Here is a 27,812-nt window from a genome sequence, read left to right as displayed (position 1 = left end):
TGATGAATAAATATGTCATGTGTTAGCATGTAAGACAACTGTTGTAGAAGAGAAGTTGATGAATGACTATGTCATGTGTTAGTTAGCATATAAGACAACTGATGAAGCAGCAGACAATAATCAGTGTGTTTATTGAGAGAAGAAATAAAAAAGTGGTTACTTTTTGCCCCTGCTGTGAGTCTTGAAGGAGTTCTTGTAGAGCAGCAGTCTCTCGGTGGTGTGAGGCGCCATGCGGTGGCGTTTTGCGCGCACAATGCACGCCGCCAAGGGGCAGAGGCGGTCGAAGCCTCCCGAGGTGGCGGGCACCGCCAGCAGCCTTTTGGCAAGGCACTGCAGCTGTGGGAATTGAGCTGCAGACTTCCAGTACAGCAAAGTGGAGCCGTTAGAGCAGGGCGGTTCTGCCAGGTACACGTCCAGTTCTGACCTGGGCGTCTTGGAGGGAGGCTGGCCCAGGACGTCGGCGGGCGTCTTGCGCTTGACACCCGCCTGATCCTGGTCGCAGCTGGCGGGGGACGCTTGCGGTGTCTCGGGGGCCGCTGCTTCCTGGAGCGGCTCCGGACTTCTCTGGAGGTCCGCCTGCGTCCTCAAGGCAGCTTCTACCAGCGAGCGCGCCGCAGACTTTGTTGGCGGTGTTAGGAAGCCTGTGGGTTCCTTCAGCTGCTCGCAGAAGGACTGTTCAGGGAGGACATACTCAGGTCAGACACGTGACCTGTTGCTTTAAACACACTTGCACCATTTCTGTCTGGAAATATTGCTGTCAAGCCAGAAGGAAAGTCCACTACAGCCCACTGAAATATTAGTCAGGTGAAGAGGACACAAACACACTGCACAAGGGGATGAAAAACAAGACTAAGATACAATTGAGCAGTGCTAAAGTAAATATAAATGTTTCTTCAATAAAAGTAAAATACACTTTAGTCTTCCTTTTTGTGTGAAGAAACTTGTCCAGACGTCTTGTTAGTTGGACATGGTGTATTACAGCTGAGAAAGACTTTTCTGTTAGTTGGACATGGTGTATTACAGCTGAGAAAGAGGCTTTTCTGCTGGCCCTCTATGGTTAAGTTACACATTGAAGGAGGTTTCAAACACACACTATTTCCTGCCCTTCTCATAGTATTGTTGAGACTTAATGCATACATTTTCACACTTATTTTTATTTTGTTTGCCAACAATGAACCAACTTGTGATTTGATGACTTTGTTGTGGATGGTGGAAGGGTTCAAATGGAATGACAAATGTGGGATGTGCAGTAGATTGTATAATGGCCGCGGCAGCACAGTGGGAGAGGGGTTAGTGCGCCTGCCTCACAATACGAAGGTCCTGGGTTCGATCCTGCGCTCGTGTGGAGTTTGCATGTTCTCCCCGTGACTGCGTGGGTTCTACTCCAGCTTCCTCCCACCTCCAAAGACATGCACCTGGGGATAGGCTGATTGGCAACACTAAATGGTCCCTAGTGTGTGAATGTTGTCTATCTGTGTTGGCCCTGTGATGAGGTGGTGACTTGTCCAGGGTAGGGATGTCCCGATCCAGGTTTTTGCACTTCCGATCCGATACCGATGTTGTTTTTGCACTTCCAATCAGATACCGATACTGGCCTATCCGAGCATGTATTAAAGTTTAAAGTTATTTAGCCTACTTAGTTGTCAGATTCATGTTGAAATGGGTTTTAGTACTCTTTAAAACAACTAGCCAGCTGAATTAGGTGAGTTTGAATAATACACAATGGTTGGTAACAAGAAACTGACCTGTTTATTCAAGGATAAACACAAAATAGACAAAATTATGCATGACAAACAGAAATGGCATCATTGAACTAGGGCTGGGCGATATGGCCTTTTTTTAATATTGCAATATTTTAAGGCCATATCGCGATACACGATATATATGTGGATATTTTGCCTTAGCCTTGAATTAACACTTGATGCATATAATCACAGCAGTATGATGATTCTATATGTCTACATTAAAACATTATTGTTCATACTGCATTAATATAAGCTACTTTTAAACTTTCATGCAGAGAAGGAAATCACAACTAAAAAAAAAATCAACATTTTTTCATACGGTGTTGATCTGGAAATGTTTGCCTCGGCATTTTGATGGTGTGGGCGTGTTGCACGGAGTCAACGGAGATGTTGACATGCGGAGTAAGCACTCTACATTCTATAGCAGGTGACTTTTCAAATGATGCTACATATTAGCAGAAATGCTACTTTTTATAGCAACGCTTGTGCTCCACACTTGACAAATTACGGTTGTCTGTTCGACATATTCCCACTTGAAGCCAAACCACCGCCAGACGATGGACCCCCTGCTGTTTTTTGGGGGAATTAATTAGTTCTTCATTTGTTACCAGGTTCGCACCTTCTTTCTCTCGTATTAACGCTAGCATCACAGCTAACGTCACCCATGCTGCTACCTCTCTGCTGGGAGAGGGCGTATACGTATGTGACGTATGACGTGACAGTATGTGACGTATGACGTGACAGTATGTGACGTATGACTTGACACTATGTGACGTATGTAGAAGCTGCGCTTGCTGTCTGTGAGAAGGAGAGACAGGAAAGAGTGAGGAGAGCCTGTAGTGTAATGCCCGCAGCTAAAAGCAACTGCGTGAGAACATAATACTCCAATATCACCATATAGTCATTTTCTATATCGCACAGAGACAGCTGACATTTTTACCGGTAACTTTTAATTCAAATGGCCGTCTTAGCGGTTAGGACACAGACCTGTGGATGTGTTGAAGGTGTGCTGGAAAATGCGGAACGGATATTAGGGAGCAGCAGAAAAGTGGAATGTATTATTTAAATCGGTGCGTTGGAAAACACGAACCAGAACTTTTTTTTAAACTGGATCTGGATCAGCATTTTCCCATGCTTTGATTGATTGATTGAGACTTTTATTAGTAGGTTGCACAGTGAAGTACATATTCCGTACAATTGACCACTAAATGGTAACACCCGAATAAGTTTTTCAACTTGTTTAAGTCGGGGTCCACTTAATCGGTTGCCTTGCCGATACGCATTTTTTGGCAAATATCGGCGCAGATCCGATCCAAATATCGGATCGGGACAACCCTAGTCCAGGGTGTACCCCGCCTTCCGCCCAAATGCAGCTGAGATAGGCTCCAGCAACCACCGCGACCCCAAACAGGACAAGCGGTAGAAAATGTATGGATGGGATGGATGTATAATGCCCATTCATTGACAATGGGGAGGAAATTCCAGGAAAACTGGGAATTTTGGGAAAGGGTAAAGATGGATGTATGTGAAGAGTAGTGTAGGTGGATGAATGAAAGGTTGGAATCAGGTTTAAAAATGTGGAGCATTTAGGGCATTGTAGAACTATGAATATGTTCATTCATATAGATGGCAATTTCCTGGAAAACTGGGAATTTGTGAAAATATTAATAGTAGCATGATAGTCCTAGATGATATGAATGGATTGGTGTTGGAATTTTTGGAATCGGTCGTGAAATGTTGACGTAGTAACAGTTTGAATTGAGAATGGGTATTTTGGAATTCCTGGAATTTCGGGAAAACCAGGAATTACTTTTGTTGTACCAATTAAGAAGAATGTTTTGAAGGCGGAATGGTCAAAAACTGTTGAATGTGGACGGTAAAAACTATCCAGCAAGGGCTTTGGAAAACCAGGAATTCTGGGAATTACTGGAATTTTTTTGACCTTGGAAAATGGTAGTTTGATTTCCCAAGGTGAGTCGAGTGTTCCGATGAGATATTTGTCATTAAGGTTGAAGTGGTACCTTGAGTTTGGTCCTGGGGTCCAGCACGGCGGCCACGATCAAGTCCTGGTGCTCCATCAGCACCTGGAGGCGAGCACACAAGCCAGCACGCAGACACCTGTGGAAGTGGGCGTAGTTGCTGCTGCACCCTTCCAAGGTCTTGTCCAGGCGCAGCAGCGCAGGGATGACGGAGGACGTGTTCCCAAACAAGGCCTGCAAGTAAGGAGCGGCCATGAAGGACAGCCTCCCAGCATGGTCACCGTGGCAACAGGCTGACCTTCAGAGCGCTCTGGAAGGGCTCCAGGAGCGCCAGGATGTCCAGCACCTGCTCCCTCTTCACCATGACCAGGGGGGGTGCGCTGGCCGTGTCGCTGGCCTCGCTGCGAGCCTGCGCCAGCACGGCCATCACGCCGTTCCAAGCCGCCTCCTGCACCATGCGGCGCAGAGACACCATCATGGAGTCCCAGCGACAGTGGCTGGACAGAGACACACTGTGCTCCCTGGACAACACCTGGACCAGGACACATAGGACACATAGGAGCTGTAGGAGTGTTTCTACGTGCTGTCGTAATGTCATCAAGCTAGCATTAGCTAATACGCTAACAGGTTTACCAGTGTCTGTGTAAGTATTATTCACTTACATTCTTTTTGTATTGTTTTACTTTCCCTAATTACTCTGTAAATTCACCAAGACGTCACCATGGAGTTATTGAGTCGGTTTAGCTGATTGGAGAGCTAGCTTGTTCAGCTAGTGCAGTGGTCCCAAACCACCGGTCTGGGGACCGGTACCAGTCCGTGACGTATATGCTACCGGGCTGCACGGAAATATTAATTAATTTATAAACTACTGCATTTTCTCTGACTTAACTTTTGCCTGTCCCACCTGTCCTCCTATCCAGGAGACGGCAAAAAGCCGCTGCCTGACCAGGGCTCAGAAAATCTGCAGAGACTCCTCCCACCCCCACCAAGGACTGTTTTCACTGCTGGACTCTAGAAAGAGGTTTCGCAGCCTCCGTAGCAGAACCTCCAGGTTGTGTAACAGCTTCTTCTCTCAGGCCATAAGACTCTTGAAAGCATTAAAATAATCCCCTCAATTCCCCCCAAAAATTGATTAACTGGCTGGAATATAAAGACAATACAACATACATCCATAAACCTGCAATATATTGATCTGTACAGTAATCTATTTATTTATATATGCACCGTATTGCTCTTTTATCCTGCACTACCATGAGCTATTGCAACCAAATTTCGTTCTTATCTGTACTGTAAAGTTCAAATTTGAATGACAATAAAAAGGAAGTCTAAGTCTAAGTCTAAACACACCAATAAGCTTGTTAATATAACTCCTTTGTTATAGTACATTGGACAATGCACATTAATGGACATATAAAATGTTAATGCGCCAGATTGTAGCCAAAGGCAAATTTTTCATGCTCATTTTTTTTTGCTGTTTTTATCTGCCACAAGTAGAAAGCCGGTCCGTGAAAATAATGCATACATTAAACCGGTCCCTGGTAGAAAAAAGGTTGGGGGACCCTGGGCTAGTGGGTTCATGACCATGACTTCTGTTTTGTTTGATCAGCCGTTTTACTGCCCTGTTTGGAAGCAATAAAGGTATGTAAATAGACATTTACCAAATACTTCTGTGTAAATAAGTCATTTCACAACGTATATATTTGCGACTTATAGTCCGGTGCGGCTTATATATGGAAAATAAATTCTAAAATTTAGTGATTGCAGCTCTACAGTCTGGATAAGACGGTGTACCCAATGGAAGCTCTATTTATGAACATTTTGTTTGAGGATCTTGTAGATGTGCCTCTGTGTGAGTCTCCACACACCAACACTTTGTGTCGCGCCTGCAGGCAAAAAGCAGGGCGCAGCATTTCAAATCAGTTGTTTCAGCTTTTGACAAGTTGTGTCCATTCAGCTAACTCAACGAGTCCCACAAAGAACGACGGAGGGAATCGCTGTGGAGTTAAAAGACTATTTGCCAGGAGTACATTAATGGCGCTCACAAGTATTGAAGAATTGACAAAACAAGTTTTACTTGTGAGGAGACCGTACTTTTCTGGAAAAAAAGATGCCATGGCAGACTATTTTAAACTCTTGATGAAGTAAATGTCAATAGATTTGACTTTTTTCTGCTTTGGCTGCTGCCCCCGCGACCCGACCTCAGATAAGCAGAAGAAGATGGATGGAAATGTTTATTATTGTACCAATATGCTTGTTTAAGGATGTATGTGCTTTCTGATCATTTGTGAATGCACCAAAGGGACTTTGTGTGGATAGTTAAGAGACAGTTGATCCAGCACTAAGGTTTATGTGACGAACACATGTGACTAAGGTTTATGTGATGAACACATGTGACTAAGGTTTATGTGACGAACACATGTGACTAAAGTTTATGTGACGAACACATGTGACTAAGGTTTATGTGATGAACACATACACTAAGGTTGTTGTGATGAACACATGTGACTAAGGTTGTTGTGATGAACACATGTGACGAAGGTTTATGTGATGAACACATGTGACAAGGGTGTCCACTGAGGAGGTTGAACATGAAGATGAAGTCAGTCTTCTTATTTAGCCTACCTCAGTCCAGTAGTCGCTGGCCCGGAAGAAGGCCACCACGTTGTGGACGTGTGACAGCAGGTTCTCCACCACCCTGGAGTTCTTCAGGGCCCAGCCGATGACCTGCTGCAGTGTCTCAGCCACGCAGGTCATACCGGTACCAAAGTCGAGCTCTGACTGCGGCGTCTCGGACTGGGACGGGCAGTCCGACAGGAAGGCCAGGATGTCGTGGTTGTCCGGCCTGCCCCTGTTGGACGGGCACATGATCTTGTAGTCGCAGAACAGGCTGTTGGACGCCAGCGCCTCTTTGGCGTTGTTGAGCAGGACGTAGCCGATGCTGCGCGGGAAGACGCCGTAGCTCAGCAGCACGGCCTCCAGCTCCCGGGCCACGTCGCCGCCCGGGATGTGACGGAAGGCAACGGTGGGCCGGCGGATCTGCCAGGAATCGCTGATGAAGTGGAGCCGCACCACCACCACCGGCTCCTCCCCCGCCCACAGGTCACAGGTCACGTGGACGGCACCGTCCTGGGCTTTGGACAGGCGGGCTTTGAGGTCACGGATGAGCTGAGGTTTGATGCTCCTCTCCACCTCGTCGTACAGCTGCAAGGCCACGGCACGCTGGGACAGCTTGTGGTACTGTGGACTGATAGTGCTCATGAAGGAGCGGAACCCTGCGCCTTCCACAAAACTGTGGGGGAGCAGCACAAAAATTGGAGCTCTGATCACTAACATTTACTATCTTCAACTGTGGGGGAGCAGCACAAACATTGGAGCTCTGCTCACTAAATATAATACCTGCAACTGTGGGGGAGCAGCACAAACATTGGAGCTCTGCTCACTGACATTTACTACCTTCAACTGTGGGGGAGCAGCACAAACATTGGAGCTCTGATCACTAACATTTACTACCTTCAACTGTGGGAGCTTTGCTCACTAAATATACTACCTTCAACTGTGGGGGAGCAGGACAAACATTGGAGCTCTGCTCACTAAATATACTACCTTCAACTGTAGGGGAGCAGCACAAACATTGGGAGCTCTGCTCACTAAATATACTACCTTCAACTGTGGGGGAGCAGGACAAACATTGGAGCTCTCCTCACTAACATTTACTACCGTCAACTGTGGGAGAGCAGGACAAACATTGGAGCTCTGCTCACTAAATATACTACCTTCAACTGTGGGGGAACAGGACAAACATTGGAGCTCTGCTCACTAACATTTACTACCTTCAACTGTGGGGGAACAGCACAAACATTGGCGCTCTGCTCACTAACATTTACTACCATCAACTGTGGGGGAGCAGGACAAACATTGGAGCTCTCCTCACTAACATTTACTACCGTCAACTGTGGGAGAGCAGGACAAACATTGGAGCTCTGCTCACTAAATATACTACCTTCAACTGTGGGGGAACAGGACAAACATTGGAGCTCTGCTCACTAACATTTACTACCTTCAACTGTGGGGGAACAGCACAAACATTGGCGCTCTGCTCACTAACATTTACTACCATCAACTGTGGGGGAGCAGGACAAACATTGGAGCTCTGCTCACTAACATTTACTACCTTCAACTGTGGGGGAGCAGGACAAACATTGGAGCTCTGCTCACTAACATTTACTACCTTCAAATGTGGGGGAGCAGCACAAACATTGGAGCTCTGCTCACGAAATATACTACCTTCAATTGTGGGGGAGTAGGACAAACATTGGAGCTCTGCTCACCAACATTTACTCCCTTCAACTGTGGGGGAGCAGCACAAACATTGGAGCTCTGCTCACTAAATATACTATCTTCAACTGTGGGGGAGCAGGACAAACATTGGAGCTCTGCTCACTAAATATAATACTTTCAACTGTGGGGGAGCAGCACAAACATTGGAGCTCTGCTCACTAAATATACTACCTTCAACTGTGGGGGAGCAGGACAAACATTGGAGCTCTGCTCACTAAATATACTACCTTCAACTATGGGGGAGCAGGACAAACATTGGAGCTCTGCTCACCAACATTTTATCTTAAAGGGTCTGTTTGCAACAACTTTCTGTAGTATTTGACACACCTCTCCTACGTAAAGATGTAACTATATACCTAACACATGTACAACATTAGCTTTGTACGTGTTGACCAGACGGGGTTTATTACATAAACTTTGTAATTGTGAAAAACAGACCATTGTCAAACATGTTAACGCACTAATGCTAACATAAGCTATCCGGAGGTGGTCTTATATTTTTCGCTATGGTCTTATATTTTTTGCTATGAAAAATGTAATTGAGGAAGTTGCAAGCAGCACCTTTAACTTGCATTATTCAACTAGTTATTTCCCATCAATTGGAATTGGGGGTTACTTCACCAAAATGATTCCCGGGCACGGCCACCGCTGCTGCTCACTGCTCCCCTCACCTCCCAGAGGGTGATCAAGGGTGATGGGTCAAATGCAGAGGATAATCTCACCACACCTAGTGTGTGTGTGACAATCATTGCTACTTTAACTTTATTTTGTAAAAATCATTCATTACATTTCATTCAACTTGAATTAAAGTAGAAACTGTGTTAAAGGGAAATTGCACTTATTTTGTTAATGTTATATATCATGTACAATCCTTATTTAAGACAAGAACACATTCTAAGTTGTAAAATAGGGCAAGTACGAGGTGGCTAACAATGTAGCTAATGGGAGTACACTATTCCATCCAAAAATACTCCATTTACATGTAATTAACCAATAATAGCAATAGTCTCATTATAAGCACTAACACAGAGGAACTACTTCTGGTGGCGCCGTGATCACAGAGTCCTGACTAGAAGCAGGAAATAAGACCATATTAGTCCAGTGTTTAGGTCACTGCACTGGCTTCCTGTTGCTCAGAGAACATACGAACCTCAACACCAGTGAAGTTGTCACGTTGTGTAAATGCTAAATAAAAAGAGAATACAACTGATTTGCAAATCCTTTTCAACTTATATTCAAATGAATACACTGCAAAGACAAGATATTTCATGTTCACACTGAGAAACTTGGTTATTTTTTGCAAATATTAACTCATTTGGAATTTGATGCCTGCAACATGTTTCAAAAAAGCTGGCACAAGTGGCAAAAAAGAGTGAGAAGGTTGAGGAATGCTCATCAAAGACTTATTTGGAACATCCCACAGGTGAACATGCTAATTGGGAACAGGTGGGTGCCATGATTGGGTATAAAAGCAGCTTCCATGAAACACTCAGTCATTCACCAACAAGGATGGGGCGAGGGTCATCATTTTGTCAACAAATGCCTGAGCAAATTGTTTAAGAACAACATTTCTCAAGCAGCTATTGCAAGGAATTTACAGATTTCACCATCTACGCTCCGTAATATCATCAAAAGGTTCAGAGAATCTGGAGAAATCACTGGACGTAAGCGGCAAGCCTCAGACGTTCCATCCCTCAGGCGATACTGCATCAAAAAGCAACATCAGTGTGTAAAGGATATCACCACATAGGCTCAGGAACACTTCAGAAAACCACTGTCAGTAACTACAGTTGGTCGCTACATCTGTAAGTGCAAGTTAAAACTCTACTATGCAAAGTCAAAGCCATTTATCAACAACACCCAGAAACACTTCGATGGACTGATGCAAAGTGTAAAAGTGTTCTGTGTTCTGACGAGTCCACATTTCAAATTGCTTTTGGAAACTGTGGATGTTGTGTCTTCCGGACCAAAGAGGAAAAGAACCGTCCCGACTGTTCTAGGGTCAAAGTGTAAAAGGAGGCATCTGTTATGGTATGGGGGTGTATTAGTGCCCAAGGCATGGGTAACTTACACATCTGTGAAGGCACCATTAATGCTGAAAGGAACATACAGCTTTTGGAGCAACAAATGTTGCCATCCAAGCAACGTTATCATGGACGCCACTGCTTATTTCAGCAAAACAATGCTGTTACAACAGCATGGCTTCATAGTAAAAGAGTGTGGGTACTAGACTGGCCTGCCTTAGTCCAGACATTGAAAATGTGTGGTGCATTATGAAGGCTGAAATAGCAGAAGGGAGACTGTTGAACAAGAAGAAGATATGGAGGTGAAGATAATGCACATAGATTCACCTGAGTGGCAACATGTCTTCAGCGATCATCCTCAACGCTGCGTCAACGACCTTTTTCTGGTCTACTGCTTCTTTTTCTTCTTCTGCTGGAGCGCTGATGCAGGAGGCTTTGAGAGGAGGCAACTTCCCTTGCTCAAGTGTCTTCTGCCTGACTTCAGGCTCCTCAGACTTGCCCTGCAGACCATAGCCAGACATGACCAGCAGCACCCACCAGTGGAATGCAAAGCTTTACCATTTGTCCACTGAATGTGTCTAGTGGGGCATCTGGCTTGGAGTCCACCTGCCAAACATGACATCCAGCATCAAGCGGCCTGAGAAGGAGTCAATAGGCAGCCTACCCGTCCTACAAAGTGCTGAATATCCACGCAGATGTTGTCATCTTTCAGCAGACCCAACTCAGCTTGCCCTTTCAGAAAACAGTTCCAGCGCTTCTTCACCGTGCCTTCCGTCCTACAAACGCAAAGAACACTTCAAAAACAATCCAGCGCCTGACAGGAATACGTTTCAAAGAAAGGCTTTGCTACACATCTTAAAATAAAATGTCAAGTGCAGCTGTGCCAAGCATGCTTCAGTTATCCACAGGCAACATGATGTGAGCGTAACGTTAGCGTGTAGCTATGCATCTGTGTCCTAAAAGCTCTTTTCTGTTGTTGCAATCATCAGGTCACCTATTATCGCCTCATCCCATATTTGCCATTTCCACATGTATCGGCCTCTTTATATCGGTATCCTTTTTTTTGATTTTTTAAGAACTACAATATTTTCTATGGGTGTCAAACTTTTTTTTTTCTCCGAATGAATCTTGATTCTTAATTGTAAGTACAATTATTGATTTAAAAAATCCATGTGAAATAAATAGGTATGTTATTATTATTTGAATCTGTCCTGTCCAGCCACAAATCATATAGTTGATGTAGATGATCTATATCTGCTGTACACATTTACTTAACTAAAGAAGTTTGGCTAGAATTTTATTCAACAAAACACGTTATCCTTTAAGTAATATAGAAATGCATGTAGTTTATCATAGAACTGGCACACAATGTTATTAAAAATGTATTGATTTTGAATGGAAAAGGAGAATTTATTCTGAATTGAGTGGTTACCCGAGAATGGAATGGTGTAGTGCTTAGAGATTGACAGCCCTAATAGAAACACGTATTAACAAATGAATAATCAGTGAAGTAGAAGGCAATGATCAGTGACTTCAGACTTTTTGCCTAGCATGTGAAGAGTTGCTTTCTTTTTTCATCTTTCCACCGGACCACTCACGCTTTCAAAACAGCCTTTTTTTGGCCGTGGCCGGGAAATCCAGTTTCTGTCCTTCTTTCTTGGCGTCTTACCGTTTCCGTTTTGTTTGTTTGACTTGCAGCGTGGGTCCAATAAAGCGTGCACAGTTCCATGATTCCATCAAATAACAGAACAGACATGAAAATGACAAAAGACTTCAACTTTGTGTAAATGTATTGACAAATGGGAGGCATCACCTCACACATTCTCATACTTTCTCTAACATCCAGGAAGAAATTATGTCAGCCATCTTCAACTATCATCTACATGAAGGAGCACAAAACCCTTTTATTTAAATGTTGACAATATTTCAGAAACCATATTTATTTACATCCATAAAGTGTTAAAAAAGGGAGTAGAGAGTCAAGTATTTTGACCAGATTTCCCAGGACATTTTCTATATTTTGATGCTCCTCTTAGACACGCGTAATAAAGATGTTCAAATAAACATTATGTCACTACTGCTCCCACCTTTCCTACAAAATGTTCAAAAAGGTTTACTTCCATATAATATTCATGTTTAAATAACTTTTACTGCAAATTAATATCACCTCCAAATATCCGTTATAGGCCTCCTTCACTACTAATAATCGGTATCAGTATCAGCCCTGAAAAAAACATGTGGGTGAGTCCATCTCCAATCTGGACGTGATCTTGCAGGTTTGGATGCCTGTGAACGCTGTTTTATAGCCAGTTTTATTCCCGCCTGTCTGATGTCTTTGAAATGAATACTTCCATGTTTATTGGTCCATCCATTTTCTACCGCTCGGTCTTTATGACTGTTTTGTCAAGGTGGACCAGTGAATACACGAGACATTTCTCCTTGCTCCAATCAAGTATTACTTTGGTAAGATGTGCAGAGTCACATCCAGGGTCACTTCAACCAGCCACGGAGAAGGTACACAATGTCCAGGGGAACCCTCATTGCACCTTCAAGGACCCTGACAACACCAACACCGAGTGACACGCCCCTCAGTGTGACCACAGCAGACGTGAGGAACACCTCAAAGACCCCAGTAGCCATGGAGTGCTTCAAGGGGATGGTTGTGACTCACATCAAAGACAAGGTCCACATCAATATGGACCCCCATCAGGAAAAACCATCTCGTCAGTGGTCCACACAGCCCTCACCCCCCTGGAGAGCAGAAACTCCGACAACCGCCTGTTCCTCTGGACTTCTTCTCAGCCTTCAACACAATCATTCCACAGACCCTGGTGCAGATGTTTGCGTCTTTTGGACTGAGTCCCACACTGCGGAACTGGGTCCTGGACTTCCTGACCAATGAACCTCAGACTGTGAGGATCCACAACACTGTCTCCTCCTCCATCAGCGAAGAGTGGGACGCATGGCTAACAACCATGAGTCCCAATGCAGACAGGAGGTTGAAGACCTGGAGAAGCGGTGCAGAGAAAACAACCTCTACATCAACGTGAAGAAGACCTAGGTGGTGGTGGTGGACTTCAAAAGGGACAGAGGCCCCCTCCTCCACTGTACATCTGAAGAGCAGCTGTGGAAGTGGTCTCCAGCTTCAGGTACCTGGCCAGGAAGGCCCACCAGCGACTCTAGTTCCTCAGGAAGCTACGGCTAGCTGGACTTGGGAGCTCAGTCCTGAGCCGGCAGAGAAGAAGGCTCTGCAGAGGGTGATGGAGGCTGCACAGAAGACTTTCCCAACACCTGAGAACTGTACATGTGGAGATCAGCCTCATGAAAAACTCCACTCACCCTGCACACCAGCTTTTTCAAACTCTCCCCTCAGGCAAGCATAAGGAGTAAATCCACCAGGCTCTTCCCTAAAACTGTGAGACTGTAGAACGCTAGCCAGGCTCCATAGTCTTCTTCCTATGTTTGAAGTCCAGCATCAAGGGGAGATGTTGACGACTAATACTGTACCTTCCAGGAAGCAGCTTGGCGATGTCAGCCCAGCAGTTCCCCAGGGCACAATGACTTTTGTAAAGGATGAGGTCCTCCTCGTGGCTCCAGCTGGCCTTGGTCAACTGGGGGTCAAGGTGGTTGGTCCAACGTTCACGACACTGTTTCCCCAAACGACCAGTCATATGCTGGGCGATCAGATTCCAGCGTGTGGTGCCAAACCTGCTGGCTAACTCTAGGATCTGCTCGGGGACAGATAAGGTTATGAATGTGAAGATGAAACTCCTTCCACATGTGCTTATGTTACAGATGTGTTTGTCCTGGACATTCTACACACAATGACAATGTGACATTAAGAATACAAAGCCAGAAACCACAAGTATTCACAGGCTCTGCCATGAAGCTCAAAAGTGAGTTCAGGTGTTTCATGTTTCATTGTTGGTTTGGTAATGCACACACCTGTCTGTATGTAAGGGCCAGACTTGACAGTGCATGCAGAGCACAAACCAAGAAGGGAAGTCCAAGGAGTTGTCTGTAGACCTCCGAGACAGGATTGTCTCCAGGGACAAATCTTGGGAAGGGCAGAGAAAAATATCTGCTGCCTTGAAGGTCCTAATGAGCACAGTGGCCTTCATCATTGTTAGAATAATTATGTATATATTATCACACTAACTTTAGTATGCTTAAAGTCTGTTGCTTTAGTTTATAGCTATTGTGCTCAAGTTAGACTTTTCTAATCTATGCAAGGACAAAACTTATTGTCTGAGGGGTGGCCTCAGCCACAGATGTTATCTTTGTTTTAGCCCGCTAACAGCCAAGGACTTCAACGACCTCAACGAAGATAAGATGACAGCACGCAGACGAAGCAGAGACTTCAAGGACCTCAACGAAGATAAGATGACAATGCGCAGACGAAGCGGGGACAAGGCGAAATCACAAGGCCCCCAGCACATTCCGTCACGTACTGTGCGTCCTGGGCCTGCTTTGCATAACATATGTGACCACTCTTTTTAGAGCCGGCCTCAGTGATGTTGACTATGGAACTCTGAATAAAAAGAGGGACGCGGGAGCGGAACCATAGAGCGTAGGGCGAGACCGTGACTAAGTGTGCAGCTCCATGTGTTATCCTCATGAGCTAAATTGAACTCTGTCTCTGCATGATTCCTTGCTTCTTGTCTGATTAATAGATGTCATCAGTGTTTGAACCTGACAATCATCTGTATATGGAAGAAGTTTGGAACCACCAGGACTCTTCCTAGAGCTGGCCCTGGTCTAAACCGAGCGATCGGGGGAGAAGGTGACCAAGACCATAGTCACTCTGCTAGAGCGACAGCATTACTCTGTGGAGAGAGGAGAACCTTCCAGAAGGACAATCCACCAAACAAGAAATGGCCTGAGAGACAGTTCTAAGTCCAAAGTTTGCCAAAATTCACCTGAAAGACTCTCAGACCATGAGAAACTAAATGCTCTGGTCTGATGAGACAAAAATTCATGTTTGGAGGAAACCACCAGGCCAATATAATCCCTACAGTGAAACATGGTGGGGGCAGCATCATGCTGTGGGGGTGCTTTTTAGCGGCAGGAATTGTTAGACTTGTCAGGACAGAGGGAAATATGAATGCAGCAATGTACAGAGACATCCTGGATGAAAACCAACACTTCCCATTCAACCTATTGGAGCTTGAGAGGTGCTGCAAAGAGGAATGGTTGAAACTGCGCAAAGATAGGTGCGCCAAGCTTATGGCATCCTGTTCAAAAAGACTTGAGGCTGTAATTTCTGCCAAAAGCGCATCAACAAAGTATTGATCGGAGGCTGTCAATTATTTTCTAAGTGTGATTTTTTTTTTTACTTTTAAAGGCCAACTGAAACCCACTATTACCGACCACGCAGTCTGATAGTTTATATATCAATGATGAAATCTTAACATTGCAACACATGCCAATACGGCCGGGTTAACTAATAAAGTGCAATTTTAAATTTCCCGCAAAACTTCCGGTTGAAAACGTCTATGTATGATGACATTTGCGCGTGACGTCAATGGTTGAAACGGAAGTATTCGGACACATTGTATCCCAATACAAACAGCTCTGTTTTCATCGCAAAATTCCACAGCATTCTGGACATCTGTGTTGGTGAATCTTTTGCAATTTGTTTAATGAACAATGGAGACTGCAAAGAAGAAAGCTGTAGGTGGGATCGGTGTATTAGCGGCTGGCTGCAGCAACACAACCAGGAAGACTTTGACTTGGATAGCAGACGCGCTATCCGACGCTAGCCGCCGACCGCATCGATGATCGGGTGAAGTCCTTCGTCACGCCGTCGATCGCTGGAACGCAGGTGAGCACGGGGGTTGATGAGCAGATGAGGGCTGGCGTAGGTGGAGCGCTAATGTTTTTATCATAGCTCTGACGAGGTCCCGTAGCTAAGTTAGCTTCAATGGCGTCGTTAGCAACAGCATTGCTAGGCTTCAACAGGCGGCACAGCATTAACCGTGTAGTTACAGGTCCAGTGTTTGGTAGTATTGTTGATCTTCTGTCTATCCTTCCAGTCAGGGGCTTATTTATTTTGTTTCTATCTGCATTTAAGCACGATGCTATCACGTTAGCTCCGTAGCTAAATTGCTTCACCGATGTATTGTCGTGGGGATAAAAGTCACTGTGAATGTCCATTTCGCGTTCTCGACTCTCATTTTCAAGAGGATATAGTATCCGAGGTGGTTTAAAATACAAATCCGTGATCCACAATAGAAAAAGGAGAGAGTGTGGAATCCAATGAGCCCTTTTACCTAAGTTACGGTCAGAGCGAAAAAAGATACGTCCTGCACTGCACTCTAGTCCTTCGCTCTCACGTCCCTCATCCACAAATCTTTCATCCTCGCTCAAATTAATGGGGTAATCGTCGCTTTCTCGGTCCGAATCGCTCTCGCTGCTGGTGTAAACAATGGGGAAATGTGAGGAGCCCTTCAACCTGCGACGTCACGCTACTTCCGGTACAGGCAAGGCTTTTTTTATCAGCGACCAAAAGTTGCGAACTTTATCTAAATCCTTTCAGCAAAAATATGGCAATATCGCGAAATGATCAAGTATGACACATAGAATGGATCTGCTATCCCTGTTTAAATAAAAATATTTCATTTCAGTAGGCCTTTAATACATTTGTAATGTTTAAAAAAACTAAAAACTTTTCACATCGTCATTAGGGGTATTGTGTGTAGAATTTTGAGGACAACAATGAATGGTTCCATTTTGAAATGAGGCTGTAACATGAGAACATGTGTAAACGTAGTGATAATACAACTTGATGACTACCTTTTGATCTTCCTCTTTGGACCAGCAGCCTTTGACAGGTTGGTTATCCTCACTGTTCTTCCAGCGGTGCATGCACTGGTCTTCACTCCTTCCCTGGACCACATACAACATACCTCACTACTCCATCTTCTTTTGCAAATCACACTTTTCTTCCATGTTGGTACCTGCATATGAATTAAAAGCATGCCTAACCCCAAACCTTAACCCTGGAGTTTGCACAATGTGTGTTGTTTTCCCCAAATGTCATGTCAGCAGACTATCTAGACTATGTACGGTAGGAGCAGTGGTCCCCAACAACTATTGATTCTCTTCTTGTGGGACAGACTGGCTTCTACATGCACATGCATCCATTTCTAATACAAAGTAGTGTATAGTTCTAACTTATATCTGTCAGTAGACACGTTATGGAAGATAAAAACTACAACATTTCTAATACAATGTAGTGTATAGTTGTAACTTATATCGGTCAGTAGACACGTCATGGAAGATAAAAACTACAACATTTCTAATACAAAGTAGTGTATAGTTGTAACTTATATCTGTCAGTAGACACGTTATGGAAGATAAAAACTGCAAACTCTTACTGGTAACAAACTGGCGATGGTTTTCCAGTTGCGTTCTCCAAAATTCTTGACCAGGATCTTCAGGTTTTCCTCCTGCACAGATGAGAAAGTGACATCAAGTCACAGCTGCTTGCAAGGCCAGAAAAATCCAGCTCTTAAAGGACTCACATATACATACACATAGCTAACAAGTTATTATTACATGTAGTATAGGTAGATATGATATTATTATCATTATTATTATAAGTAGTAATACTAGAAGTATAGGTAGATATATTATTATCATTATTATTATAAGTAGTAATACTAGTAGCATAGGTAGATATATTATTATTATTATTATTATTGTTATTAGTATTATAAGTAGTAATACTAATAATAGTAATAATGGATTAGATTTTATATCGCGCTTTTCTATTATTAGATACTCAAAGCGCTCACAGAGAAGTGGGAACCCATCATTCATTCACACCTGGTAGGGTGGTAAGCTACTTTCGTAGCCACAGCTGCCCTGGGGTAGACAGACGGAAGCGAGGCTGCCAGTTTGTGCCTACGGCCCCTCCGATCACCACCTATCCTTCATTCATCATTCATTCACCAGTGTGAGCGGCACCGGGGGCAAGGGTGAAGTGTCCTGCCCAAGGACACAACAGCAGAGATTTGGATGTCAAGAGGTGGGGAGCGAACCTGCAACCCTCAGGTTTCTGGCACGGCTGCTCTACCCACTACGCCATACCGCCCCCTAATACTAGAATTATAGGTAGATATATTATTTTAAGTAGTATTACTGGTAGTATAGGTAGATATATTATTATTATTATTATTATTATTATTATAAGTAGTAATACTAGTAGCATAGGTAGTTTTATTATTATTATTATTATAATAAGTAGTAATACTTGTAGTATAGGTAGATACATTATTATTAGTAATATTATTATAGGTAGTAATACTAGTAGTATAGGTAGATATGATATTATTATAAGTAGTAATACTAGTAGTATAGGTAGATATATTATTATTATTATTATTATTATTATTATAAGTGGTAATACTAGTAGTATAGGTAGATATATAATTATTATTACATGTAGTAATACTAGTAGTATAGGTAGATATGATATTATTATTGTTATTATTATTATTATAAGTAGTAATACTAGTAGTATAGGTAGATATAGTATGATTTTTATTACAAGTAGTAGTACTAGTAGTATAGGTAGATATATTATTACAAGTAGTAGTACTAGTAGTATATGTAGACATATTACAAGTAGTACTACTAGTAGTATACGTCAGTAGCTATAATATTACAAGTAGTAGTACTAGTAGTATAGGTAAATATGATATTATTATAAGTAGTAATACTAGTAGTATAGGTAGATATATTATTACATGTAGTATAGGTGGATATACTATTATTACAAGTAGTAATACTAGTAGTATAGGTAGATATTACAAGTAGTAGTACAGGTAGATATGATATTACTACAAGTAGTAGTACTAGTAGTATAGGTAGATATGATATTATTACAAGTAGTAGTACTAGTAGTATAGGTAGCTATGATATTATTATTATTATTATAATAAGTAGTAATACTAGTAGTATAGGTAGATATTATTATTACAAGTAGTAATACTAGTAGTATAGATAGATATATTATTATTACAAGTAGTAATACAAGTAGTATAGGCAGATATTTTATTATTACAAGTAGTAGTACTAGTATTATAGGTAGATATGATATTACTATTATTACAAGTAGTAATACTAGTAGTATAGGTAGATATTATTATTATTACAAGTAGTAATACTAGTAGTATAAGTAGATATATTATTATTACAAGTAGTGGTACTAGTAGTATAGGTAGATATATTATTATTATTACTACAAGTAGTGGTATAGTAGTATAGGTAGATATATTGTTATTATTATTACAAGTATTAGTACTAGTAGTATAGGTAGATATATTATTATTACAAGTAGTAGTATAGGTAGATATGATATTATTACAAGTAGTAGTATAGGTAGATATGATATTATTATTACCAGTAGTAGTACTAGTAGTAGGGCTGGGCGATATGGCCTTTTATTAATATTTGGATATGTTTAGTCCATGTCAGGATACACCATATATATGTGGATATGTTTAGTCCATGTGACGATACACCATATATATGTGGATATGTTTAGTCCATGTCAGGATACAGCATATATATCTGGATATTTTGCCTTAGCCTTGAACGAACACTTGATGCATATAATAACAGCAGTATGATGATTCTATGTGTCTACATTAAAACATTCTTCTTCATACTGCATTTATATTAGGGCTGGGCGATATATCGATATACTCAATATATCGCAGGTTTGTCTGTGCGATATAGAAAATTACTATATCGTGATATTCCGAGTATACGTTCTCACGCAGTTGCTTTTAGCTGCGGGCATTACACTACAGGCGTTTCTCACTCTTTGTTGTCTCTGATTCGCACCTTCTTACATACGTATACACCCTCGCGGAGCAAAGATAGCGGCATGGGTAACGTTAGCTGTGGTGCGAGTGGTAATACGAGAGAAAGAAGGTGCGAATCTGGTAACAAATGAAGGAAGAATTAATTCCCAAGAAAAACAGCAGAGGGTCCATCGTCTGGCGGTGGTTTGGCTTCAAGTGGGAATATGTCGAACAGACAACCGTAATTTGTCAAGTGTGGGGAAAAAGCGTTGCTACAAAAAGTAGCATTACTGCTAATATGTAGCATCATTTGAAATTTTTTTATTTTTTTATTTTTATTTTTTCATAAAAAAATACAATCATGTGTGCTTACGGACTGTATCCCTGCAGACTGAAATTGTATTTACTTATTTTTTTTAAATTTCTTGTGCGGCCCGGTGGTTGGGGACCACTGGTTTAAAGCACTTAGTTGGAGGGAGGCAATTATCTCAGCTATACCAAAAGAAGGAAATGATAGAATTGAATGTGGATCTTACAGGCCAATATCGGTTCTCAATGTAGATGATAAACTATTTACTTCCATTATGGCCAAACAATTAGAAGATTTCTTACCTATATTGATACATAATGATCAAACAGGTTTTATACATCAACGACAAACACAAGACAATATAAGAAAGACACTACATATTATGGATGATCATACACAAAGAAAAAACATTGAAGCAATTGTTAAGTGTGGATGCTGAAAAGGCCTTTGATTCGGTCAATTGGAATTTTCTTTACAGAGTTTTATATACATTCGGCTTTCAGGATACAATCATTAAAACTATACAGGCATTATATAACAATCCTACGGCCAGGATTAAAATCAATGGATACTTATCAAACAGTTTTACCCAAGAAAGGGGCTCTAGACAGGGATGTGCATGGCCACCATTACTCTTTGCATTATCCATCCATCCATCCATTTTCTACCGCTTATTCCCTTCGGGGTCGCGGGGGGGGGGGTTGGCGCCTATCTCAGCTACAATCAGGCGGAAGGCAGGGTACACCCTAGACAAGTCGCCACATCTGGAGCCATTAGCTCAGTCCATCAGACAAAATGAAGATATTAAGGGAATCATGATTAAAGGAAGAGAGTATAAATTGGCCTGCTATGCGGATGACATTTTGGTCTACCTCGGACACCCAACATACTCGCTCCCTAAATTAATGCAATCATTTGAACTGTATGGTCAACTATCAGGATATAAAATCAATATAGGTAAACCCATTTACTCTCATATAATTATAACCCACCAGGGGAAATCAGAAGTAGTTACCCTCTGATATGGCAAACAGAGTCTTTTAAATACCTGGGCATTAATTTGTCAAAAGATCTAACAAAATTATCAGGATACAATTATCTACCCATACATAAAAAAATAAAAGATGACATAGCAAGATGGAACTTAATTCTAGAATTGATTCCATTAAAATGAATGTACTGCCAAGACTGCTGTACCTATTTCAAACCCTGCTAATAGAGATTAACCAAAACCAATTCAATGAATGGGACAAAATGCTATCAAGGTTTATATGGCAAAGTAAAAGGCCAAGAGTTCGTCTCAAAACTTTACAATTGGTCAAACAAAAGGGAGGGTGGGGTTTACCTTGCCTCCGATATTACTATTTTGCAGCCCAGTTGAGAGCAGTGATATGCTGGTGCAACCCGTCATAAATTGCTCAATGGAAAATTATTGAAGAAGAAATGCCCTCCATCCCCATACAAGCAATCCTGGCGGATAGCAATTTACGAACCCACATAAATAACATTGATAACCCATGGGTGAAATGGACCCTTAAAGTGTGGAAAATTATTATAAAGGAATACAAACTCGAGAATGATATTGCAGTTCTTAAATGGTGTGCCTATGATACAGAGTTTACACCTAATAAATTAGACTCAAGATTTAAGGACTGGATAGCTAAGGGTATAACAGCTTTATGTAGTGTAATGAAAGATAAAAAAAATGCTTAGTTTTGAAACTATTAAAAGGACATATATATTAGAAAACCAAGACTTCTATCGATATTTGCAGTTGCGGCATTTTGTTAATATGAAGGTGAAAAGTGTCACAAAGACGAGTATAAGTTTGATTGAACTGTTTACAAAAGCCTACAATTCAGAAATTATTGATAGAACTGTTTCATGCTTGTATAAGGGTCTGTTGAATATGAAATCATAGTCAACTTCATATATTAAAACAAAATGGGAGAAGGAAGGAGGGATAGCTATATCTGAGGAAGAATAGACAATAATATGGAAATATCAATGGACTTGTACCAGCTCACCCAAGTGGAGGGAGTTTGGCTGGAAAAGTTTGATCAGATTTTTTATTACACCTTCTCAGAAGTCTCACTATGATAACAACTCCCCTGCCTGCTGGAGAAATTGTGGGAATTCAAATGCAAATCACTACCATGTTTTCTGGGACTGCTCCACCATAAAGGACTATTGGAAACAGATACACCAAGCTCTACAGGATATTTTCAAATGTGAAATACCCCTCGAAAGTAAAACTTTGTTTTTTGGACATGTACCTCAGGACTGGCTGAAGAAAGATAAACACTTAATGAATATCCTACTGGTGGCTTGTAAAAAGACCATTACTAGGAAATGGATATCCCAGGAGAGCCCAACTTTGAAGCAATGGATGGAAACAACAATGGACATATATAAAATGGAGAAGATAACTGCCTTTATTAATTATAAATTGGAGAAATTTACTTCATAATGGGAAAATTGGGTCAACTATGTCACGCCCCATAAACCTGACTTTAATTTTTTGAATTAGTGATTGTACTGAGAAAAAAAAAGGGATTACTCCCTATATGTGTATATGTATGTATGTAAATATATATATATGTTTATATATGTATACATATATATATACTGTGTATACAGTATGTATATGTATCTGTTTTTATTTTATTATTTATTATTAATAATGTAGTATTATTTCCTTTTTTTCTTTTTCTGTTTATTTAATCGATGTATTGGTAGATATTTGTTTTTTTCGTTGTTTCTTTCTTTTTTTGGGGGGGGTGGTATGGATGGGATATAAACACAAATATTTTGACATTTAGGGCAGACAATAGATAATTGATAGGAATGTCTGATGCTGGATGTCAATAAAAATAAAATGAAAAAAAAAACAAAAAACAATAGTTTAAAACAAATACAGTGCACTTTTGTGCATGATGTCACTACAATAGTTTAGAACAAATAAAGTGCACTTTTCTGCATGATGTCACTACAATAGTTTAAAACAAATAAAGTGCACTTTTGTGCATGATGTCACACAAGATATTAAAAAAGTGTCAAATAAAAATGAGCTGCATAATAGTAAATCAAATAGTGTATGTCCTTCACTATGTGGTAGGTTCCTGCGGACGTTATCTCCTTCTGTTGTAGACTATTTGTTTCATTTTTCATTTATTTCAGGCAATGACATAAAAAAAAGTACACAATTGACAACACATAATAATATAAATTAATATAGTGCAAAAGGTCATGTATAGTATGTAATGCATGATTGTCCAGTTTTGCCTGAAAGGGAGTGGGAATAAGATAATTTATTTAATCCCACCCCCAGTTCTCCATTCAGTGATTATTCACATGAGTTTCACTCTTACTTTGTTCAAGGATTATAATACACATGTTGTATCAAAGTGGCATTACCACAGGTAACAATAATTATTACACTGTAACAATAATTTGTATCAACAATGTAGGAATAATGAATATACCAACAATGGTAATAGACAAAAAAGCAATAATAGTAATAGACAACATAGCAATAATGGTAAGGAAACATTGAGCACATGTTAACACTTTGAGACAGAGTATAGCAGCAGGTCAAATTAAAGACCCTCATCTCTATATTTGAACCAGACCCCATGTTTGTATAATAGTTTAAATCGATTAATAGTTTGGCATTGCTTGTGTTGTAAGTCCAGTTTGTTCCATAGTTTTACTCCGCATACAGACACACAAAAACGTTTACGAGTGGTTTGAGCTCTCGGCAATAAGAAATATCCAAAGCCTCTCAAGTTATTATAAAAAATGTCTTATAAAAAAACGTTGTAGATCAGGCGGCAATAATTTGTTAAATGCTTTATATAAGATTATTAATGTATTATATTTAACAAGGTCATCAAATTCATACGGTGTTGATGTGGAAATGGTTGCTTGGACATTTTGTGGGTGTGGTACCGGCTGAGATGTTGACATGCGGAGTTTCAAGCACTCCTCATTCTGTAGCAGGTGACTTTTCAAATGATGCTACAAATTAGCAGTAATGCTACTTTTTGTAGCAACGCTTTTGCCGCATACTTGACATATTACGGTTGTCCGTTCAACATCTTCCCGCTTGAACCCAGACGATGGACCCCGTGCTGTTTTTCTTGGGAATTAATTATTCTTCCTCCATTTGTTACCTCTCGTATTACCACTCGCATCGCTCTGCTTGCACTACCTGCCACTGCTAACGTTAGCCATGTCGCTACCGCTCTGCTGGGCAAGGGTGTATGACGTTGCACGCGCGACAGTATGTGACGCATGTAAAAGGTGCGCTTGTTTTATGTCTCTGTGAGAAGGAGAAGAAAGAGTGAGAAAAGCCTGTAGTGTAATGCCTGCAGCTAAAAGCAACTGTGTGAGAACGTATACTCCAATATCACCATATAGTCATTTTCTACATCACAAACCCGCTATATATCCAGTATATTCCATATATCGCCCAGCCCTAACTAGTAGTATAGGTAGATATATTATTACAATTTAAGGGTTCCAGGTTGGATCCCTGCTTCCACCATCCTTCCGTATTGATTGAAGACAAGTGTGAATGTTATTGAAACAATTAGCTCCATCTTGTGACACTTCTTCCACTCCCGTCCTTGCACACTACAACAAAGATGACGCTGTCCAAGTGGAGGCACGTAAATAAGACCGCCCACAAAAGTGTCAGAAAGTGACTTGAAGATGTGTAAAAACATTTTGACCAAAGAAGCACCATTACATGTTATGTAAACCACAAGGAAGTCTTTTAAATGTAGAAAAAAATAATGTGCCTTATGTATGACAATAGACCTGATAGATCCAGTGCGCCTTATAATCCTGTGTGCCCTATGGTCCGGAAAATATGGTAGATAACGAATTTCACTATGTAAAGGGCTTTGAGTCTCTAGAGAAAAGCGCTATATAAATATAAGTCACTTCAAGTCACTACATGATTACTGCCATCATTTTTTGTGATTAATCACGTGTGTTGAGTCCTTCATTTTGACAGCCCTAATTATGATTACATTATAAAATAAAGCTGGCAATAATATGGTTTATTAGCAATACTTTTACAGGACAGCACAATGTGAAACATAACCTCACTCTATGGTTTTTTCAGTTGTTTCTTCAGACAAAAGTTGAGTCTGTCTGCATAATGCCAAATATTTTGTAAAGTAGATGATCACTTATTGTTCTTCTACATGCTCTAGATTCTGACCAAGGTGTGTAGTCTTTGGCTTCACTCACCTCTTCTGGACTCCATTTGACTTTGTTGTCATCCTTCAAGTCTGGCGAGGATGAGTCCGCATCCACACATACGTCTACTTCTGCCTTTTCCACCATGCTGCAACAAACATGTCACATGTTTACTTCTGCCTTTTCCACCATGCTGCAACAAACATGTCACATGTTTACTTCTGCCTTTTCAACCATGCTGCAACAAACATGTCACATGTTTACGTCCGCCTTTTCAACCATGCTGCAACAAACATGTCACATGTTTATTTCCACCATGCTGCAACAAACATGTCACATGTTTGTTGCAGCATGGTGGAAAAGGCAGAAGTAGACGTGCAGCCCTTTGAGACACTTGTGATTCAGGGTTATATAAATAAACATTGATTGATTGATGTTTACTTCCGCCTTTTCAACTATACTGCAACAGACATGTCACATGTTTACTTCCGCCTTTTCCACCATGCTGCAACAAACATGTCACATGTTTACTTCCGCCTTTTCCACCATGCTGCAACAAACATGTCACATGTTTACTTCCGCCTTTTCCACCATGCTGCAACAAACATGTCACATGTTTACTTCCGCCTTTTCCACCATGCTGCAACAAACATGTCACATGTTTACTTCCGCCTTTTCCACCATGCTGCAACAAACATGTCACATGTTTACTTCCGCCTTTTCCACCATGCTGCAACAAACATGTCACATGTTTATTTTCGCCTTTTCCACCATGCTGCAACAAACATGTCACATGTTTACTTGCGCCTTTTCCACCATGCTGCAACAAACATGTCACATGTTTACTTCCGTCTTTTCCACCATGCTGCAACCAACAAGTCACATGTTTACTTCCGCCTTTTCCACCATGCTGCAACAAACATGTCACATGTTTAATTCCGCCTTTTCCACCATGCTGCAACAACCATGTCACATGTTTACTTCCGCCTCATGCAGCAGAAATAAAATAAAAATGTGTCATTGTTTTAGTAATACTCCATAAAATAGCAGTTAGGTTAAAGACAACTGCGAGCTAGCATTAGCTCCTTTAAGGTGTAACTATTAGCACAGCAATCACCTCCAAGTCAACACAAACATGTAAGGAGAAACATTCCTACTAGTTTATAAAAATCAACTAGACGAGTCAACACATCAACATGTGAGGAGAAACATTCCTACTAGTTTATAAAAATCAACTAGACGAGTCAACACATCAACATGTGAGGAGAAACATTCCTACTAGTTTATAAAAATCAACTTACATTAGCTTGGTCGCTAGCTAGTCAACAAGAGTCGCACATGCGCAGGACGCCCAAGAGCATTAAGCTATTGCGCCGCCTGTGGCCGCGTGTGTAACTGCAACACGTGACAAGTGTGTTTTAGGTCAACACAATAAAAAAAAAACACAACACATTAACGCTGACAAAAAGACAAACATACGTTGATTTGTTGTTTGTTTATTGGTGTACCGCTTCATTATTTGTTTGTTCATTATTTCATTATTTGTTTCGAGGAAACACGTCAAGGAGTTAGATCCAAAGCGGAAACTACCACTGGGATATACAGTACACTCCCAGTAACCAAAGTAAAAACCACAACACATTAACGCTGGCAAAAAGACAAAACATACGTCGACATTTTGTTTGTTTCTTTGTGTACCGTTTCATTATTTCTTGTTCGTTTCGAGGAAATACGTCAAGGAGTTAGATCCAATGCGGAAACCACCACTGGGATATACAGTACACTTCCGGTCAACAAAATAAAAGCCACAACACATTAACGCTGGCAAAAAGACAAACATACGTCGACTTGTTGTTTGTTTCTTTGTGTACCGTTTCATTATTTCTTTGTTTGTTCACTATTTCTTGTTTGTTTCGAGGAAACACGTCAAGGAGTTAGATCCAGAACGGAAACCACCACTGGGATATACACTACACTTCCGGTCACCAAAGTAAAAGCCACAACACATTAACGCTGGCAAAAAGACAAACATTGTGTTTGTTTCTTTGTGTAGCCTTTTAATTGTGGCACTTTCTGAGATAATAGCCAACACTATCAACATTACGTACAAATGTCAGGTGTGTAACTTTTTCAGGGTGAAAAAGCTCTTTCCTCCTCGGCAGCCATTTTTGTTTGTACGCGCGTAAAGTTGTGCGAAAGGCTGCGTCCGAATAAGCTTCCATGTCGCCTAAACACTTACCGACTTCTCCTGCGAGAGAATACGCGTACATGACGTCTAAACACTTACCGACTTCTTGTCAGCTCACTTGCGGAACGCAACTTCCAGGAAACACGTCAAGGAGTTGGATACAAACCGGAAAGTACCACTGAGATATACAGTGCACTTCCGG

At 41.3% G+C, this 27,812-nt stretch overlaps 1 protein-coding gene across 6 annotated transcripts; it reads right to left on the bottom strand.

The window, feature by feature from the left end:
* Positions 1–100: 100 nt before the first annotated feature.
* On the bottom strand, positions 101–27,812 carry mybl2a (v-myb avian myeloblastosis viral oncogene homolog-like 2a). 6 transcript variants are annotated; one of them, XM_062057733.1, is made up of 12 exons: positions 27,121–27,216; positions 25,474–25,570; positions 17,466–17,537; positions 16,882–16,974; positions 13,594–13,814; positions 10,751–10,862; positions 10,645–10,692; positions 10,414–10,586; positions 6,347–6,968; positions 4,023–4,256; positions 3,767–3,958; positions 101–672 (listed from the first exon to the last, which is right to left on the bottom strand). In XM_062057733.1, the coding sequence occupies exons 1-12, from the start codon at positions 27,126–27,128 to the stop codon at positions 157–159; spliced, it is 2,388 nt and encodes a 795-aa protein (XP_061913717.1). In that variant the 5' UTR covers positions 27,129–27,216; the 3' UTR covers positions 101–156. The 6 variants fall into 6 exon arrangements, with proteins under 6 accessions (XP_061913717.1, XP_061913696.1, XP_061913707.1 ...); XM_062057712.1 differs by lacking the exon at positions 27,121–27,216 and adding an exon at positions 27,710–27,812 and having other exon boundaries at positions 103–672; positions 6,347–7,013; XM_062057723.1 differs by lacking the exon at positions 27,121–27,216 and adding an exon at positions 27,662–27,681 and having other exon boundaries at positions 103–672; positions 6,347–7,013.

The sequence above is a fragment of the Entelurus aequoreus genome, linkage group LG01 (genome assembly GCF_033978785.1).
Source record: "Entelurus aequoreus isolate RoL-2023_Sb linkage group LG01, RoL_Eaeq_v1.1, whole genome shotgun sequence".
Classification (NCBI taxonomy): domain Eukaryota; kingdom Metazoa; phylum Chordata; class Actinopteri; order Syngnathiformes; family Syngnathidae; genus Entelurus; species Entelurus aequoreus.
The sequence above is the reverse complement of the archived record's forward strand: the minus strand, read 5'-3'. Positions and strand labels throughout refer to the sequence as shown.

What these genes read in the sequence shown, in the direction of transcription:
- mybl2a (XM_062057703.1), bottom strand. An exon ending in CCAAAGAGGAAGATCAAAAG is followed by an intron (nt 13,815 to 16,881) that starts GTAGTCATCAAG and finishes GTCCCCGAGCAG; the next exon opens with ATCCTAGAGTTAGCCAGCAG. An exon ending in GAAGACATGTTGCCACTCAG is followed by an intron (nt 7,014 to 10,413) that starts GTGAATCTATGT and finishes GCTCCCCCACAG; the next exon opens with TTTTGTGGAAGGCGCAGGGT.